The sequence below is a fragment of the Heptranchias perlo genome, chromosome 4, assembly GCF_035084215.1.
Source record: "Heptranchias perlo isolate sHepPer1 chromosome 4, sHepPer1.hap1, whole genome shotgun sequence".
Lineage (NCBI taxonomy): Eukaryota > Metazoa > Chordata > Chondrichthyes > Hexanchiformes > Hexanchidae > Heptranchias > Heptranchias perlo.
The window spans coordinates 97211418-97232427 of record NC_090328.1 but is presented as its reverse complement, the minus strand read 5'-3'; the positions used below and the strand labels follow the sequence as shown (position 1 = coordinate 97232427).

The 21010-nt window shown below is 44.4% G+C and overlaps 1 protein-coding gene across 1 annotated transcript in view; it reads right to left on the bottom strand.

Annotated features, from left to right (window-relative positions):
• LOC137321131 (FERM and PDZ domain-containing protein 1) overlaps positions 1 to 21010 on the bottom strand; it is a 103315-nt gene that overhangs the window by 47321 nt on the left and 34984 nt on the right. Inside the window, exons 10-13 of the mRNA XM_067983357.1 lie at positions 17893 to 18019; positions 11366 to 11461; positions 11096 to 11278; positions 4610 to 4754 (exon numbers count right to left, since the gene is read on the bottom strand). Coding sequence (XP_067839458.1) covers positions 4610 to 4754; positions 11096 to 11278; positions 11366 to 11461; positions 17893 to 18019 — 551 coding nt within the window. The remainder of the gene's footprint in view (positions 1 to 4609; positions 4755 to 11095; positions 11279 to 11365; positions 11462 to 17892; positions 18020 to 21010) is intronic.

Sequence of the window (21010 nt, the reverse complement as noted above, 5' to 3'; positions counted from 1 at the left end):
TCATCACTCACTACTCATTATTTAAAGGAATATTAGTAACTTTTAAAGTGAATAAAAATAGACCAAAAAAGAGAGGATCTAGCTAATTATAACTCTTGATAAATGTTTGATTTTTGAAAGGTACCCTAAGGGTGAGGTTCCTTCTTTAAACTTTCTGGACTACTCCTATATTCCTTCGGGGCATGCATCGTGAAACGTGTGTCCTTACAGTCTGAAACACCGATAAATCTTACCAGCAATTAGCATTCACTTCACTGGCACTAAGTTCAAGGTGAGCAATGCTGTCGGAAAATATTTGCCATGACAGAACAATGAGCGACTCGTCTCCCTCAGACTTGCTTCAGCTCGCTGTTACTGGTATCGCTCCAAAATGGCAACTTACTCAAACTGACATGAGTTTACTTTCCAACATGACTTCACTGCAAAGTGGTACTTTCTCAAAATGATACCGAGGAGACACAATATCGCAAATATTCTACAGATCTGATCTGACTAATGAAGGGATTGGTATGGGAGTGAAGGGTGTCCATATGGTGTTCTGTTTTGGGTGGTTTAGGTCACTGCAGTACTTTGACTGCAATAGTTAAAGGAATTGAATGTTACATTAACACTGATTTCTGATAATCTGTCCAACATTCTTTAAGAATCTGACAATAATGATGCTCTACGCTCCTTTTATCTTCTACCCTGTGCATCTTACATTAAATATAACAAATATACAAATACGTCACAAGTGTTAATATTTGTCAAGCCCAAAATGCTTGCTGCTTCAATGAATAGCAGGCAACCAAAGCTACTCAGCAACATTAGTCAAACAGCAGGTCTACTGAACATGTGAGTGACTCACAACATCAGGAAATTTACATTTAAACCAAAGAGGTGCAGAGTTTATAAACTGACCCTTTCCTTCCTGGAAATGGATTGAAGCTAAAGCAAATAGAAAGAATGTTGGAAATCTATAATATAAATAGAAAATGCTGGAAATACACAACAGGTCTGTCAGCATCTGAAAAGAGAAAAGACAGGCTATTGACATGTAGATGGGCTATGAAGTTCTGATGAAGCTGACACACCAGCTGTGTATTTTTAGTGTTTTCTGATTCTAAGGTAACAGGTCTTCATTTAGTATTTTGACAACTTGATCTGGTTATTTTCAGTCTTGATGTGTTTAGAACTAAAATAATCCACTCAGTTGCATCAAGAGATTTGGTTCATGTGTCCCATAAACCAAGGTGGAATTAGTATTCAAATAATAAATTGTGACAGGATTGTGCAGGGACACTTTTATCCTGTGATCATGCTGTTAGTTTAAGTGACACTGAAGTGTCAGGCTTGGCTCAGTGGTAGCACTCTCTCCATTGAGTCAGAGGGTCATAGGTTTAAGTCCCACTCCAGGGACTTGAGTCTAGGCTGGCACTTCAGTACAGTACTGAGGGAGTGCTGCATTGTCGGAGGTGCTGTCTTTTGGATGAGATGTTAAACTGAGGCCCCATCTGCCCTCTAAGGTGAACGTAAAGGATCCCCTAGCTCAGTGCTGTCCAATAGAAATTGGCTACGGCTACACTGTTTTAGCCACATACACTAATTTTAATAGAAAATGCCTTACATACACTCAAACAATACAAGTAAATGTACTTCACATGCATGTACTTATTTAACAAACATCTACCACCATTCAGTAACCAAGGAAGTAAAGCACTCACAACCATCAAAAAATAATAGCAAGCTCTGCTTTTCATCTCACCATTTTATCAACAAACACACAAAAAGGTTAAAGTACTCATGCAAGTGCCATGCGAATGAGTATTGAAATTTTTAAAAATTTTTTATTCATTCACGGGATGTGGGCGTCGCTGGTGAGGCCAGCATTTATTGCCCATCCCTAATTGCCCTCGAGAAATCATATGCCTAACAACGGTGTCTATTACTCATCTTTTTATTTACTAATCAGAAATGCAATTAACCACATTTGGATTTCCAATTAGCCATATGCGGTTGGTAGCTAATGTATTGGATAACACTGGTTTAGCACTACCTGAAGAAATGCAGGGAGTACTCCTGGGCATCATTTATCGCTCAACCAACATTGTAAAAAAAAAGAGATTATCTGGTGATTATCTCATTGCTGTTTGTGGGACCTTGCTGTACGCAAATTGGCTGCCGCGTTTCCTACATTACAACAGTGACCACATGTCAAAAATACTTAATTGGCTGTGAAGCAATTTGGAACGTCCTGAGGTTGTGAAAGGCACTATATAAATGCAAGTTCTTTTTATGTACATTAGATGGTGTTCACTGATAGTCCATTATGGGTCCTCTCCTACGCCACCCTCTCTCAAAGGCAGTGACCCAAGCTGGGGGTAACCCATTCAAGAGATCATTCTTTGTGCATGAGGCCAGATAGTGACTATTGGAAGGCTATTCGGACATGAAGGGCATTATAGCAAAGCTTGATTCTATCCTCGGCCAATGTCGATTCGTGCACACATTCCATGGGGGGAGGGGGGAGGGACCGTGACCAATTATTTTCCACTCCCTAACGTGGGATTGCTGAGCCCAATTGCGATGCCCCTACTGCTGCATCAGCTAAGATGAGCAACGTCGCACCCCTCAAGTCTCATTCTCAAGACCTTCCTATGGTATTCTAAGAGATGACCTGTGCATCTCAGAGCCCCTGGCCAGCAAAAAGCAGGATTCTTGGTTTCCTCCAAATTTCATCCCTTCGCTATTGAACAGTGTCAGGTGTCCTCCAGTACCCACCCCCTCCCACTGGCAAGCCCAGACAGTGAGTGCAGCAGGGTATTCCACCGTGGACAGCGTCACAACCAAGCCCAATCTGTTACCCAGTTGATAATCTCACACAGGTGTGATTTCAATAAAGAGCGAAAATCTTGGCTAAAAATGTTTCCCCTTCCCAACTACCAAGAGGCCTGAATCCTTGCTCTGGCTAAGATCAGCCAACTCAGCACAGATCCAGAATGGAATGTGGAGCCCTGTGGTCTATATTGGTTGTGCTATAATGAATGGTGCCTTCACTAGGCCACTAGGAGAGCTGAGGACAGCAGTCCTAATGCAGTTTCCTTTTTATTTTCTTTACCGTCTTGCAAACATTGGGGCAGAAATCGCTCCTGAAATAACGGAGGAGCTGAACAGCACTCTCCGTTTTCTATGGCGAATCGAAGGAGCAAGTTCCCACGTTTGCACATGCACACTAAAACACGGAAATCGTGAACATGCTCCTATTGGTTCGCCAGCGATTTGACAGCTGCGAATTAAACGGCCATCACACACTACAATCAGAGAAATCACTGAAAAATCGCAAACTTGCTCATCCACCCAGCTGGAATATATCTAATTACGCCGCCAAAAGGTACGCTTGAAAATACCAGGTCTAAACTAAGTTTTAAATGCGTGATAACTCTATGACTGCCAAACAGCTAAAAATTAAATTTTTAAAATGTGAAGTCTCAAATATTCCTTATTTTCTTATTTTAATAGTTCTTGGTCATTAAAAAAACATTTTAAATTTAAAAATTGAATTTTATTTTTACTTTTGCCTTCTGTCTCTTTAATTTAATTCAATTATTTCTTTGGCTTTTTATATAAAAAAATGTTTTTTTATTTACAATGATTTCCAGAACACTAACTTTAAATGAATGAAGTCTGCTTGTTTTATTGTGGGCGTGACTTCTCTTCCTGACAGATTTTGTGGGTGTCTCTTTTATTCTCACAGACTGTTCCATACGAATCAACTTACACTAGGCTAGGTTGGGCTAGGTTGATTGTGCACATTTCTTTAAAAGTTCAAAATCACGCAAGTCGACGCCACAGAACCTGCAGTAAGTACATTTGTAAATTTATTTCACAGGAGCTGCAACGATCATTGCCACACTGCTCTGTGCAATTTCTGCCCTGGTATTTTTTGGGGTGTAACATCAATCACAGTCAGCAGTATCACGCCACTAAGAAAGAAAGAACTTGCATTTATATAGCGCCTTTCACGTCCTCAGGACATCCAAAAGTACTTCACATCCAATTAATTCTTTTGAAGTGTAGTCATTGTTGTGATGTAAGAAACGCTGCAACCAAATTGCACACAACAAGCTCCCACAAACAGCAGTGACATAAATGACCAGTTAATCTGTTTTAGTTGAGAAATAATTGTTGGCCAGGACACCTCCCCTGCTCATCTTCAAGTAGTGCCATGGGAACTTTTAAAGCCACCCAAACAGCACCTCAGCTTAATGCCTCATCTGAAAGACAACACCATTCGATAGTGCAGCACTCACTCAGTACTACACTGGAGTATCAGCCTAGATTTTTTGCTGAAGTGGGACTTGAACCCACAACTTTTTAACTCAAAGGTGAAAGAGCTACCACTGAGCCAAGTCTGACACTAACCAAGATTGTTCAGGGAAAGGATCAGCCCCTGTATACATTGAGAACACCCCTTTGCAATGCTAACAAATATCGTAAAAAACAATTCTGGCTGTGGCCAGTGACAATGGAATCAAAATTCACAGTTGTAAGCTTACTTTCTTGGGCTAAAAGAATTACAAGAATAAAACTGGAATTCCTGTTTAAAAATAAACAATAACTAAAGTATTACCTTCCTCGTTTGTTAGCGGCTGACTTTGATAATTGCCAGGCCAGGTGAATACAGATTCTGTGGAGTTCACATACAGCCTGTGATACCCAGCAATCAAACACACAAGGTCTTTGGCATGGTGAGATTCCAGTAACAATGTCAGGGACTGTAAATAGAAGCACACAGTCAGTAATTTAACCCTTCCACCAACACAGCGCTAGACTTCTATTGGTACCAACTGTTTCACTGACCAGTATTTGCACAGCATTATTTAATTCACATTGAATAGATGCAATGATAATCAAAAATACAGTGCAGGTGAGAGACACACATGACCATAAATGATCAATTAGAGCATTCACATTAATCTCCTTACCAGGTACAATGTTCCCCAGTCTTTAAAGGAAGATTTGCCCTTCATTTATCAGGAAGAAAAATAATTCAGGATAATGAATCTGTTAATCCTTCACTTTGAGATTTTATTTTTCCCTTGCCCTACACTGGAAGAGACATTGTATGCTGAAGTTAACGATGGTTTTTGTGCAATTGTGAAGCAATTCTGGTGGGGGGAGGTCAGAATTTGTGGCAGGATCTGAATCAATTTGGTTTCTGCCCCTTTAAGACCATCTAGCAATTATCCTCCAAGGAAGGGTGGGCACTTCCACCTGTTTGCCTACCTGTATGTCATTGCAACACTTTGGGGACATTCCCAGGTTTCCCAGAAGTCCAGCAGAAGTGTCATGCTAAGCCCAATGGGGCCTATGTCCACTGACAAAGGCCATAGGGACCCTTGTTGGCTGACACTAGAGCCCACAGTCAAAAAGGCAAAGGGCAACTAGTCCCAAAAGGACCGATAGCCATCGCAACGGAGGCCAGGAGTCAAGGGACTTGACAAAAAAAATATGCGGTACCTTCCCTTCAGTCCGAGCAGCGACTTGCTCCCCCTCAGAGTAGCAGGGAGCTGCTCCAAGTTTCCACAACCTCCATACCGTGGGCGCCTGCCCCAGCTCTTTAAATGACCCTGCCCCTGGGATTTGGAGTGGTGCGACGGTGGGAGTTTAGCAGCAATTGGAAGTTCCACCCCCCCCCCCCCCCCCACCAGGTGGAAAATGTATCAGCCCCTAGCGGAAGCATGTCGACCATAGGCAAACTGCCAGCTCCAATCTGCTGCATTCCAAATACTAATGGCTTTTGAATAAACTGGCAGTGTAGCACTCACCTATCGTACTCTTTCAGAAGCTGATCACCCTGCCGTGTTTCCCCTGAATCATTTGTTCATAGTTTAGTTTTATCCCCTTGTTGTAATTTTGGGCCCAGTGTAAAGTATTTTCCGCACGGTGTAGATTGTTTTTTGTAAACTGGGAAGGAAATCTCACTGTTTTCATTAAAAGGGCTGTGCATTGGATTCTGAATCACCCAAATGGGAATTCCTCCCTGAATGTAAAAGGCTGAGATGTAAATACAAAAAAAAAGCTTGTTAAGGGCTTGTTGACTGATTGTCAGTGATTTTTGTTGGCAGTCTATACTGTAGATGTCAGCCTTGGTTCAGTGGTAGCATTCTCGCCTCTGAGTCATAAATGTTGTGGGTTCAAGTCCCACTCCATTGCGGTTTGAGGGATCTTGCTATGTGCAGATTGGCTGCTGCAATTCCCCACATTACAACAGCGACTACACTTCAAAAGTACTTAATTCACTGTGAAGTGCTTTGGGATGTTGTGAAAAGTGCTTTATAAATGCAAGTTCTTTCTTTCAGAAACAATTAATGCTTTCCTCACTGAAGAAACAATTAGAAAATATTCTCACCTATTCACCCTGCTGTTAATTTATGATTAGAGGGAAAGCTGCAAATCTCAGTGAAAGACTGTTAATTTCAATCAGTTACATAGATCACACTGCAGTGGCAGCCCTCAAAGTAACCTCCAACGTCAATCCATGCGTCCTCATATCAGCCCACACTGCCTGAAGGCAGGACTAGACAGACTAGATGCAGGGAGGATGTTCCCGATGGATGGGGAGTCCAGAACCAGGGGTCACAGTCTCAGGATATGGGGTATGCCATTTAAAACCGAGATGAGGAGAAATTTCTTCTCTCAGAGGGTGGTGAACCTGTGGAATTCTCTACCACAGGAGGCAGTGGAGGCCAAGTCATTAGATGTATTCAAGAAGGAGATAGATATATTTCTTAATGCTAAAGGGGTCAAGGGATATGGGGAAAAAGCGGGAACAGGGTACTAAGTTAGACGATCAGCCATGATCATTTTGAATGGCGGAGCAGGCCCGAAGGGCCGAATGGCCTACTCTTGCTCCTATTTTCTATGTTTCTATGTTTCTATGTACACTGCCCAATGTCAGCCAAAAAGCCCAACCCGCCCCATATCACTCCACACTGCCCCATATCAGCCCACACTGCCCCATATCAGACCATATCAGCCCACACTGCCCCATATCAGCCCACACTGCCCCATATCAGCCCACACTGCCCCATATCAGCCCACACTGCCCCATATCAGCCCACACTGCCCCATATCAGCCCACACTGCCCCATATCAGACTATATCAGCACCCACAGCCCCATATCAGCCCACACTGCCCCATATCAGCCCACACTACCCCATATCATCCCAAACAACCCCATATCAACCCACATTGCCCATATCATTCCACAAAGCTCGAAATCAAGCCACGCAGCCCGATATCGACCCACATTGCCCATATTATCCCACAATGTCCCAAATCAGCCCACACTGCATCATACCTGCCTTCAAAGCCCCATGTCACCTTACACTTTCCATACCAGCCCGCACTGCCCCATACCAGCCCACACTGCCCCATACCAGCCCACACTGCCCCATACCAGCCCACACTGCCCCATACCAGCCCACACTGCCCCATACCAGCCCACACTGCCCCATACCAGCTCACACTGCCCCATACCAGCCCACACGAGCCCCATACCAGCCCACACGAGCCCCATACCAGCCCACACGAGCCCCATACCAGCCCACACGAGCCCCATACCAGCCCACACGAGCCCCATACCAGCCCACACGAGCCCCATACCAGCCCACACGAGCCCCATACCAGCCCACACGAGCCCCAAATCAGCCAATACTGGACCATATCAGACCACCCGGCCCACAGCAGCTCACAAAGCCCCAAATCAGCCCACACAACTACATATTATTCCCAAATCAGTCCACACTGTCCAATATCAGCCTATACAGCCCCATATCAATCCATACTGCCCAATATCAGCCGACACAGCTCCATGTCAGACTGCACAGCACCATATCAGCCCACAAAGCCCCAAATCAGCCCACAAAGCCTCAAATCAGCCCACAAAGCCCCAAATCAGCCCACAAAGCCCCAAATCAGCCCACAAAGCCCCAAATCAGCCCACAAAGCCCCAAATCAGCCCACAAAGCCCCAAATCAGCCCACAAAGCCCCAAACCAACCTACACAGCCCCAAACCAACCTACACAGCCCCATGTCAGCCCAAAGGTTCCATATCATCACACAAATCCCCAAATCAACTCACACAGCCCCATATCACCCTAGATTGCCCATATCATCCCAAAAAGCCCCAAACAGCCCACAAGCCCCATTTCAGCCCACATTGCCCTATATCAGCCCATACAGCCACATATGATAGATTGGGAAAAGGGGAGGTGCAACGAGACCTGGGTGTCCTTGTACACCAGTCGCTGAAAGCGAGCATTCAGATGCAGCAAGCAGTTAGGGAGGCGAATGGTATGTTGGCCTTCATTGCAAGAGAATTTGAGTACAGGAACAGGGATGTCTTACTGCAGTTATACGGGGCCTTGGTGAAACCACATCTGAAGTATTGTGTGCAGTTTTGGTCTCCTTATCTGAGGAAGGATGTCCTTGCCATGGAGGGAGTGCAATAAAGGTTTACCAGACTGATTCCTGGGATGGCAGGACTGACGTATGAGAAGAGATTGGGTCGATTAGGCCTATATTCACTAGAGTTTAGAAGAATGAGAGGTGATCTCCTAGAAACATATAAAATTCTAACAGGACTAGACAGACTAGATGCAGGGAGGATGTTCCCGATGGCTGGGGCGTCCAGAACCAGGGGTCACAGTCTCAGGATACGGGGTATGCCATTTAAAACCGAGATGAGGAGAAATTTCTTCACTCAGAGGGTGGTGAACCTGTGGAATTCTCTACGACAGAAGGCAGTGGAGGCCAAGTCATTAGATGTATTCAAGAAGGAGATAGATATATTTCTTAATGCTAAAGGGATCAAGGGATATGGGGAAAAAGCGGGAACAGGGTACTGAGTTCGACGATCAGCCATGATCATTTTGAATGACGGAGCAGGCCCGAAGGGCCGAATGGCCTACTCTTGCTCCTATTTTCTATGTTTCTATATCAGCCCACACAGCTCCATATCAGCCAACACATGAAAAATGTCTACACCTAAGATTAACTTTTTAGTTCTTATTCACATTTCTGTTCAATTACTGAAGTTAAAAATTTGACCTTAAGGTCCTATGCCAAGATTGTAGTAATCTCTCCTTGCATATCAGCCTCCAAAGCCCCATATCACCCCGTATTGCCCATATCAACGCACACAGCCACATATTATCCCACAATATCCCAAATCAGCCAACACAGCCCCAAAATAAATCGAGAAAATGAGGCATGGCAGGGCAGTTTAGTCCCATGGAATGCACATCGTGTGCCATGTGGGAACTCCAGGATGCTTCCCGTGTCCCGGACAACCACAGGTGCAGGAAGTGTCATCAGTTGGAGGAGCTTGAGCTCCAGATTTCGGAGCTTGAGCTCCAGATTTCGGAGCTTGAGCAGCAGCTGGCATCACTACAATGTATCCGCGAGGCTGAGAGCTACGTGGTAGCACATTTCAGGAAGTGGTCACCCCACAGCTTAAGAGGGTGCAGGTAGAGAGGGATTGGGTGATTGCCAGACAGACAAGGAGGACCAGGCAGGCACTGCAGGAGTCCCCTGAGGGCATCTCACTCTCCAACCAGTATTAAGTTTTGGTTGGGTGGCTCAGCTATACAGGGGGGGAGGAGAAAGGTCAGGAGAGCACTAGTTATAGGGGAATCCATAATTCGAGGACAGGCATTTCTACAGCCGCAGACGTGATTCCAGGATGGTATGATGCCTCCCTGGTGCCAGGGTCATGGATATCACCGAGCGGCTGCAGAACATTCTGCGGTGGGGAGGGTGAACAGCCAGAGGTCGTGGTCCATATCTGTACCAATGACATAGGTAGAAAGAGGGATGAGGTCTTGCAGGCAGAGTTTAAGGAGTTAGGAAAAGATTAACAAACAGGGCCTCAAGGGTAGTAATCTCCAGATTACTCCTAGTGCCATGCGCTAGTGAGTATAGAAATAGGAGGATAGAGCAGATGAATGCGTGGCTGGAGAGATGGTGCAGGAGGGAGGGCTTTAGATTCCTGGGGCATTGGGACCAGTTCTGGGGGTGGTGGGACTTGTACAAGCCGGACGGGTTGCACCTCAATAGGGCCGGGACCAATATCCTTCCGGGGATGTTTGCTAGTGCTGTTGGGGAGGGTTTAAACTAACTTGGCAAGGGGATGGGAACCTGAGAGGAGATTCAGAAGGGAGAGTAACAAAGCTGGAAGTGGAAGGCAGAAAAGTGGTAAGTGAAATTGGAAGGCAGCAGAAACAAAGGCCAGCAGCAAATAAGGTCAAAATAGGAAAAAATGTCAAAAAGGCAAAATTAAAGGCACTTTATCTGAATGCACGCAGCATTCGCAACAGGGTGGATGAATTGACGGCACTCATATCAGCCCACATAGCCCCATTTCAGCCCACAATGCACCATATCAACCCACACAGCGCCATATCAGCCTATAAAGATGCAAATCAGCCCATAAAGCAAAAATTAGCCCACAAAGCCACAAATCAGCCCACATAGCCCCATATCAGACCACACTGCTCCACATCAGGCCACACACCTCCATGTCAGTGGGTGGCAGGATCGTGTTCCGTGGGCCTCTCGTGTTCGGGAAGAGGGGTGAGGAGTCCGGGGCGGGGGAGTCCTGAGCTTTCTGTGTGGGGCCTGGAGGAGCATCTCTGCTGCTCCTGTCCCCACAAAGGATAAAAAGCACTTAAGTCTTCCTTTCTCTTCTGAGGCCTTTCCGCTTCTGTCCTGTTATTGGCCTGGCGGAAAATATGCAGCAGCTTCCCCACTCAGGCCCAAGTTAAAATTGCAGTCGGATCCCGATGACATCAAGATCCTGGCAGCTCCAGGTAAGTAACTTGGGACCATTTTAACTGCTACCCACCCGGTTTCCACCAGGCGGGTGAGGGTAAGAATTGCCCTGAGCAGTTTAAATTCAACATGTTGGAGGACTGAGGACAGGAATGCTGGGCGAGCATGAATTAGTGCAGCACAGGGCACAACAGTTGAGCTTTGACAGAGTTAAAGTACATATGAGATAAAGCACAGCGCCAATGTTTGGGCTAGGAGTTAGCACACACATCCTTTACCTTCACATCCAGGAGGTAGATGTTTACCATGCTGACCTTGTCACATTCGAACGTTAGCTCCAGCTTCCTGATGTTGTTGAAGTTTGTTAGCTGGTTCATAATATTGAGCTTGCTGTTAATAATCTGGCTGATACCATACTTGGCTCCTACCAACAATGTAATAAAAGATTCTCTGTCCTGCAGCTAAAGAAACCACATTTCATTAGATATTTATTTAAGAAAACAAAAACTGGGTTTAAAAGGAACCTGCTTTCCCTTTTCCATACGTACCATTAGGGTTGCATTAAAGGTTTTCCCTCCATATGTTCGAAGGTTACCCAATATGTTTAGGTAATTCAGCCGGGCCTGTGCTGTCGATATCAGTTGCTTTAAACAGAGTAAAGAACATCTTTTAATAAATTTTAATACAATTATATTAAGAGGTAAATTTTAATGAAAGTGTGCTCCCAGCACAGTGCCACACGTGTGGAAGCACCTATTAAAAATCGGCCAGACGGCTCCAAATGGAAAATCGTGGGAAGCACACGCGCGATCTGCCGAATGTGGTCCCAACACGGAGCCATGCCTGCAGAGAACGTCTATTGGGAAATCGAGAGAAGCAGGTCTACGATCTGCCGATATGTGGTCCCAGCACAGAGCCAGGGGGGAACGTCTATTGGGAGATTGTGATATACATTCCCAGCAGGTATGGCTCTGTGATTGCACGCTCATCAAATTCACTCTTAAATGTTAATTAATATCACACAACAACAACTCTCTTCTTCAATGCATAAAACACGATTTCCAGTATCTCCTCCCCAGACATAATTGCAGTTCTACATTTGCAGATATCTAGTTAATTTGCAGTCTTCACGTATTTAGTTCCATAATTTTATTATTCGGCAATTTAATCCAGCTGACCTATTAGCATAAGAGGGTGAGGCAAGCTTCCTCTGATTTGGAAAAACTAAATGGAAAGTCTACTCAATGAATACGCATTACTTTTGATCTTTATTGTATGAATTTAAATAACTGCTTTACAAATTGCTAATGAGCAAGTTTTACTATAACATAACTGATATATATTCATGTTCAGTTTCTCAAAGATACTCAATGGGCCGGATTTTGCTCTGAGCGGCGAACGAACAGCACCAGCCATCCATTAAACTTGTACTTGCCCATAGGCTTTTGCACAGCAAGTTGCTGTCAGCGGGACAGCCAAACAGCGGAGTTCCCTCTACAGGGCATCTGGGTCCCGTGTGAACAGGGCAAGCAACTGTGTATCTCCTTAACCAATCAGATTGAAGAATTGTTACTGAGCAGCACAGAGTCTGAACCAGGAAGTGTAAGTTAGAATATTAAATTCAATGTGAAATCAGGTACAGAAAGTGAAATAAAGAGAGGGAAAGAAAGGTTGGATTAAGAGACAGAGATAAAAGAGACAGAAAGAAATTTTTTTTTTAAGTTATTTAAATTTTTTTTAAATGTCCAACAATAATTAAAAGCTGAATGAATGAGACGCCACACTTATAAAAATTAATTTTCAGTGCCAGAGAGGTTGTTGGGCAGTAATTAAGATTTACCATGCCGTTAAAAGGGTACTTAGACTAGAATGGACAAGCCCTATCTTTTTTTGGCGAGTTTAGTCTGTATCTATGGGGTAAGTACAGGAACTTCATGCCGTTCAATACATTTGAATGGTGAGTCAGGCGCAAGATGCCATTTTCGCGCAGCTTTTGGAGGAGCATCGCATCTCGGACAGCACGGTGTGGTCGACCGCGTCAAAGGCTGCGAAGGAGGAAGAGGATGATGTGGTCGACCGTGCCAATGGCTGCGGAGGAGGAGGAAAAGGATGGAGTGGTCGACCGTGTCAATGGCTGTGGAGAGGTGAAGGAAGAGGATGGTGTGGTTGACCATGTCAATGGCTGTGGAGGAGGAGGGATAATGCACCACGGTCGCGTTCACAGCGTGGAAGACTGACTGTCGGTGCCAGTATTCAAGGACTAGGTGGCACACTGAAAACACTGCCTCTCTGGGAAGCCATTCACTGGCCCCCTACCACACTTTGGTATTAACTCTATCATGGTAGACCAGTTGCCCAGGATACTACCCACTGTGAACTGTGCACTTTCCATATCCTCAGTACATCCAGCTGCCCTCTCCTTCTCCTTCTGCTCCACTGCAATATATCCACACATGCTCTCTGGCAAAAATGTACAGTCCTGTGTACAGTTCACTTCTACCAATGCTGTGCCAACAATTCAAAATCTGCTCCTATGCTTCACCAATGGCTCAGTGGGTTTATCCAACGAGTAGCTGAGCCTTGCAAACTCAAGTTCAAATCAAGCATGCCTTGGTGTCCTCTAAGCTGAGCTTCAAGTCTCACATCTGGTCTATCACCAAGGCTTCATGGTGATCGAGTTCAATGTTGTGTTTGAAAGGGAGAAACCCGTATCAGCTACTGAGATTCTAAATTTAGGTAAGGCCAACTTCAATGGGATGAGACAGAGACTGTTCATAGTAAACTGGGTAAATCTGTTAATGGGTAAAATGACAGAAGATCAGTCGGAGGTGTTCAAAAAAGAATTTAACGTGATACAAAACTAATTTATACCGCTAAGGGGCAAGAGCTCTTCTTGCCAAAAAAAAGCCATGGACAACATAAAACTAAAAGAAAAAGCATACAAAAGTGCAAAAAATGGCACTGATCCTGGTGACTGGGAGAGATGCAAAGAACAACAAAGTGTGACAGAACAGATAGTAAGAGCTACAAAAAGGGAGTATGAAAAGAAACTTGCAAAGGATATCAAAATCAACACAAAAAATTTTACAATTACATTAGGAAAAAGAGGGTGGTGAAGAGCATTGTGGGCCCCTTAAAAACTGATAATAGTGATATTGTAAATGAAAATAAGGAAATGGCGGACATGTTAAATAATTACTTTGCATCAATATTTACAATAGAGGAAGAGGATAGCATGCCGGACACCCCAAGGAAACTAATTTTGAATCAGGTTCAGGGACTCACCATAATTAACGTAAGCAAATTAACAGTAATGAAGAAAATAATGGCACTAAAGAGTGACAAATCCCCAGGACCAGATGGTTTCCATCCCAGGATTTTAAAGGAAGTCAGTGAGAACATTGCAGAGATCCTAACTATAATCTTCCAAAGTTTTCTCGATTTAGGAACCGTTCCTATAGATTGGAAAATTGCACATGTCACTCTGCTATTTAAGAAAGGTGAAAGAAGGAAATCAGGGAATTATAGACCAGTTAATCTAACATCTGTTGTCAGGAAATTACCAGAGTCTATAATTAAGGATAGAGTTACTAACACCTTGAAAATTTTCAGTTGATCAGAGAGAGCTGGCATGGATTTGTAAAGGGTAGGTCTTGCCTGACGAACCTGATTGAATTTTTTGAAGAGGCGACTAAAGTAATGGACAGGGGAATGTCTATGGATGTTTTTATATGGACTTCCAGAAGGCGTTCGATAAAGTCCCTCATAAGAGACTGTTAGTTAAAGTTGAAGCTCATGGAATTGAGGGCAAATTATTGACCTGGTTAGGAAATTGGCTGAGCAGCAGGAGACAGAGAGTAGGGATAATGGGCAGGTACTCAAATTGGCAGGATGTGACTAGTGGTGTCCCACAGGGATCTGTGTTGGAGCCTCAACTATTCACCGTATTTATTAATGACTTAGATGATGAGATAGAGAGCCATATATCTAAGTTTGCCAATGACACAAATATAGGCAGCATTGTAAGCAGTGTAGATGGAAGCATAAAATTATAGAGAGATATTAATAGATTAAGTGAATGAGCAAAACTGTGGCAAATGGATTTCAATGTAGGCAGGTGTGAGGTCATCCACTTTGGACCTAAAAAGGATAGATCGGAGTACTTTCTAAATGGTGACAATGGAGGTCCAAAGAGACTTAGGGGTCCATGTACATAGATCATTAAAATGAAATGGACAGCTACAGAAAATGATCAGAAAGGTTAATGGAATGCCGGCCTTTATATCTAGAGGACTAGAATACAAGGGGGCAGAAGTTATGTTACAGCTACACAAAGCCCTGGTTAGCCCACACCTGGAGTACTGCGTATAGCTCTGGGCACTGCACCTTAGGATGGATATATTGGCCTAGGAGAGAGTGCAGTGTAGATTTACTAGAATGATACCTGGACTCCAAGGGTTAAATTACGAGGAGAGATTACACAAACTAGGGTCGTAGTCCCTGGAATTTAGAAGATTAAGGGGTGATTTGATTGAAGTTTTCAAGATATTAAGGGGAACTGATAGGGTAGATAGAGAGAAACTATTTCCACTGGTTGGGAAGTCTAGGACTAGGGGACATAGCCTAAAAATTAGGATTGAAGTTAGGAAACACTTCTACACACAAAGGGTGGTAGAAGTTTGGAACTCTCTTCTGCAAACGGCAATTGATGCTAACTCACTGGTTAATTTTAAATCTGAGATTGATAGATTTTTGTTGACCAAAGACATTAAAGGATATGGGACTAAGGAGGGTATATGGAGTTAGGTCACAGATCAGCCACGATCTCATTGAATGGCGGACCAGGCTTGAGAGGCTAAATGGCCTACTCCTGTTCCTATGTTGCTATCTCATTGCTGTTTGTGGGACCTTGCTGTGCGCAAATTGGCTGCTGCGTTTCCTACATTACAACAGTGACCACATTTCAAAAGTATGTCATTACCTGTAAAGCGCTTTGGGATGTCCAGAAGTTCTGAAAGGCGCTATATAAACGCAAGTCTTTCTTTCTTTACAATAGGCCTCAGGCCATGGATTAAGGGGCAGGAAATTGGATCCGGCCCCTGATCGCTGCCCAGTAACTCCTGCTGGATTTCAGGTGAGGGTAGGATTGGGCTCGGCTGTGTTGCCCCATCAGTTGAATAACTGGCAGGCACTCACTGCCAGACTTCACATGTGAGTAATGGCCACTTGGGCAAGGTACCAAGGAATGACCAGTGGCTGAACAACCATAGCCTAGGAATGAGTAAACACCTTCAGGAGAAGTATGGGGAGAAAACTGAGAAGAGAAAGATTTTTAAGTCAAATCCCCTTTTGATAATTCACCAACTTCAGGTCTGACCTGAAGTGAAATCCTGACTTTGCGATCTGACTGTGCAGCTGTGGAACACAGCACAGATTCATCATTAATGAAGTTAATGAAGCTTCAACAAGCAACAAATGAACATTTCACAGATACTCGGTAACCCATTCGTGACGGGCAAGGAATCCTCAAGCCCATGGTAAAGATGGATGAATGGTCTCCTCACACTTTCCACTGACGTTGCACACTTCTGCTTTTTCAACAACATTTAAGAATGGAGGGAAATACCAACCCTTGTGCATAAAACTAGTGTGCTTGCATGCTTTCAAAAATTGCCATTATCCTCTCCCCTGCATTAAATTGCAGTCATATAATGTTCAACAGTCCTGCCTTGTGCCCATATTTTCACAGAATGGAAGAAATGGTTATCAGGGTAAGTTGCCATTTCACCAGCTTGTTCAAATCAGCAGCTGGCTTAAGCTACCCTGAGCTTGATGGCTGAACTCCTGTCCTGATAGCAACTGCAGTCTGTTTCTTAATTATTTTATTCTCTTCTTAAAATTGGGCCTAAAGTCCCAGTACACAAGAATCAGCGGCTAACGGAGCTTAGGGCAGATCTTAGCCACTCCTCAGAGCTGGCACAGAGACATAACAGCAGCCCAAGAGATAGACACCCACGTTTATCGTAGAAGGAGCTGGTGGACCGAGATTTTGCACAATCTGAAGGAAGGTGTCTGTGTTCTGCAGACATGGTTCATAGGACAAAACCTTTGCCCTTTCTACCTACGACACATATTGGCCAATTTAATTTCTGTTTAGTTTAACTTAAGTGAGATGGCAGAAGGCCCTTTTATTACAGAAAGACGTGCATTTATATAGCACGTTGTCAGACTCCCACAAGCGTCTCAGAGTACAATCAATTGTTTCTTTTTTTAAGTTCATTCTCGAGATGTGGGCAAGGCCAGCATTTATTGCCCATCCCTAGCTGCCCTTGAGAAGGTGGTGGTGAGCCGCCTTCTTGAACCGCTGCAGTCCGTGTGGTGAAGGTTCTCCCACAGTGCTGTTAGGTAGGGAGTTCCAGGCTTTTGACCCAGCAACGATGAAGGAACGGTGATATATGCCCAAGTCAGTGTGGTGTGTGACTTGTAGGGAAATTTGGAGGTGGTGTTGTTCCCGTGCACCCGCTGCCCTTGTCCTTGTCCTTGTCCTTCTAGGGGGTGGAGGTCGCGGGTTTGGGAGGTGCTGTCGAAGAAGCCTTGGCGAGTTGCTGCAGTGCATCCTGTGGATAGCGCTCACTGTAGCCACAGTGCGCCGGTGGTGAAGGGACTGAATGTTTAAGGTGGTGGAAGGGCTGCCGATCAAACGCATTGATTTGTGTCCTGGATGGTGTTGAGCTTCTGATGGCAAGTGAGGAATATTCCATCACACTTCTGACTTACTTTGAAATGCAGCAACTATTGTATGTAAACAGACTACAAACTCCAACTGAGAACCCTATGTAGAGGGCAGACTGTCATTGTAGTGACAACTGCCACAGGCAAGTGTTAAACATAACTTTAGGGGTTAACAATGTGCAAGATAGGAACTCAGTGGGAAGGAAATTATTTTCCTCCATTTGTTAAAGTTAATGATAGTCAGCAGGAATATAAAGCCAGACAAGTTGCACTGACTTATTATTCAGCTACATTAGCAAAGAGAGTAATTTATACCTCTGGATATTCAGTTATAAAAAATTACCTTTTGCCCTGGTGCAATCAAGCTATGGTTGTTCTTCAGATGATAGTTAATGGCCTTTCTGATATCTTTTTCCTTCATGTTATGAAGCAGAGTTGGTGAGACAAAGCTCTCAATTCCCCAATCCTTCCTGCAAATAATGACAATATCACTTAAGTGTACAGTTTTTAAAAAATATTAGTAAATATCGCATCGTCAGTTGATTAATAATAATTTTTTTATATGCACGATAGTGGCAGAGTTGGGACAGAGAATCTTGCCCCACAGAGCTACCTAGCGACCTGAGTATGCAACTACACTGTGACAGTTGACATAGCAATTTACAATGGGAAATGTTGACACAAAAGTGACCAAATATCATGACAACAGGAAGTAAAGAGTGTGGGACTGGAAGTGAGTGCTCTATGCATCAAGCACTCCCAGGTCAGGTATAGCATGGGCAGATGTTGAGTAAATCTCCCTCTAACCTCAGTTTACCACCTGTTCAGTTTTTGAGCACACAAGCCGGATTGTTAGTGCGCTGCCTTTAAAAGTGACTGGGTTAAGGCTGCTCAAACTCATTTCACACAAGAGAGAGGGGGAGAGACAGAGAGAGAGAGAGAGAGAGAGATGATTCGAAAGAAAGAAAGACAGACAGAGGGAGAGGGAGAGAGAGGAGATGCTCTCTAGGGAGACTGCACTAGAGAGGGTACAGAGGAGATTTACGAGGATGTTGCCAGGGCTGGAGAATTTTAGCTATGAGAAAAGATTGGATAGGCTGGGATTGTTTTCTTTGGAACAAAGGAGGCTGAGGGGAGATTTAATTGAGGTATATAAAATTATGATGGGACTAGATAGAGTGGATAGGGAGGACCTATTTCCCTTAGCAGAGGGGTCAGTGACCAGGGGGCATAGATTTAAAGTAATTGGTAGAAGGATTATACGGAGGCTGAGGATAAATTTTTTCACCCAGAGGGTGGTGGGGGTCTGGAACTCACTGCCTGAAAGGTGGTAGAGGCAGAAACCCTCAGCTCATTTAAAAAGTACTTGGATGTGCATTTGAAGTGCCGTAACCTACAGGGCTACGGACCAAGTGCTGGAAAATGGGATTAAGCTGTACAGCTCTTTTTTGGCCAGCACGGACACGATGGGCCGAATGGCCTCCTTCTGTGCCGTAACTTTCTATGATTCTATGAGACAGAGAGAGAGGGGAATGACAGAGGCAGAGAGAGAGAGAGAAGAGAGACAGAGAAAGAGATGAAGAGAAAGAGAGAGACAGACAGACAGACAGAGAGAGAGGTGAAATGAGAGAGAGGGGGAGAGACACGGAGAGAGAGAGAGAAGGAGAGAGAGAGAGAGAGAGAGACGGGAGACTTACACCTCATCAGTTCAGGTTGGATTTGAGATGATGGTTTGCTAATGTTCTTTACTACCCAGTCCCTTTAGTGAATGCTGCTTTTGAAATCGATTTACAAGTTGTTGACAATAAATTAAATTTTATTAAAATGGTTAATTCCGTGATCATGCACTCCCAACAGGCGCTGTGCTTTCAGGAAGCGCAGTTCAGGGAATCAGAGCTACAGTGTTGTAGCTCTACTTCCGACCTGCTCTCCCTTTGGATGTGACCTCCCACTCGGAATGCCGGATCAGAGAATTAACGATGTGGAGCCTTATTGTTAATTGGGACGCCATCGTGTAGATGAAATCGCCCTGTTAGTCAGCTCATTCCCATTGAAGAACATTTAGCTGAAAACCACAGTGTATTCCAGCTTTTTCAGCCTGCCTCAATGTGTCCTAAATATCCTCTGCTCACCCGAGAGAGAAGTGAAGACCCCGTCCCCTCCCCTCCTCTTCCCCCTATAACCCCTCCTACAGTCAGCTGCTACTAGCACCTAAAATAATCATGAGACTGTCCAAGGCCCAGACACCTAGCCAATAGAACACTCCAATAATGTCATAACTGCACCTTGGCACTAAGTGGATTGTGAATCCTTTTGTTTCAGCGTCTGTACCTGTCATTGTACAGAGAATTGCCACTTCAAATATTCATTGTGAAACTCGATTTTCTGATTGATGACACAGGGCCATTATTAGTCAATGGGTGAAAAATCTATCTGAAGTCAACATGGTAAGTGTAACATGCTTGGGAGGAACAGGTGACTTTGGACCAATGGTTCCTAAAGCTCTCCACCACTGGGGTTTTCCTCGCCTCATGTTTGGGTCTGTTGTAGACTAATTGATAGAGATTGGTTGTTACGATTACTCAACAACTCCATTATAGTTCTATCAGGATGGTAGAAGGTGAACTAGATGGACCTTGGTCTTTTTTTGTCTGGCAATTTCTATGTTCCTCTCAGACACCAAGAAAACTGGCGGGGTCCTTCTTTGAATATGTAGGTCAGGCCACGATGATGTCATCAGGGCCCGACTGCTATGGTTAACCATGGCCTGCGCGGTGAAGCCATTGTGGCCTTCCTGCTCAGGTGAGGACAGCGAGAAGAGGACCAGGTGCCAGACGAGACCCAAACAGGTAAGTTTTTTAAACAATTTTTTAAAACTTTCCTTTGGTGGGGGGCCAGGTAGAATGTCGCCTGACACTGCACTCCCTCTCGCCAGGCGGGCAACTGACCGAGGTCATGCCGATGAGGCCCAGGAGTGAAAATTGCCCGGGCCTCACGCTGTTGAGGTCAGGGAAGTTTGGCGCTTGCCTCGGCTCCCTGTCCATTTGATCCATGCCCTGAGTAACAATCGGGCCTTAATGAAGTCTGAAAAATTATAGCGTGCCAGGGAGGAAGTCATCAAGTGCAGAGGGTTAAATATGAGAATGCAAGATTAATCTCACTTAATAAGGACTCTAGGGGTAATTTTGTGTTGGTGAGGATTCTCGATAAAGAGGACTCTCATTAGCGAGGAGTCTCGCTAACGAGGACTCTATCTAACGAGATGTTCAGCTAAAGATGAGTCGAGCTAACCATGAGTCACATTAACAAAGAGTCCCATTAACGATGAGTCTCGCTAACGATGAGTCTCGTTAAGGATGAGTTCATTTAACAAGGAGTCTCGTTAGGATGAGTCCCTCTAACAAGGAGCCTTGCTAACAATGAGACTCGCTAATGATGAGTCTCGCTAATGATGAGTCTCG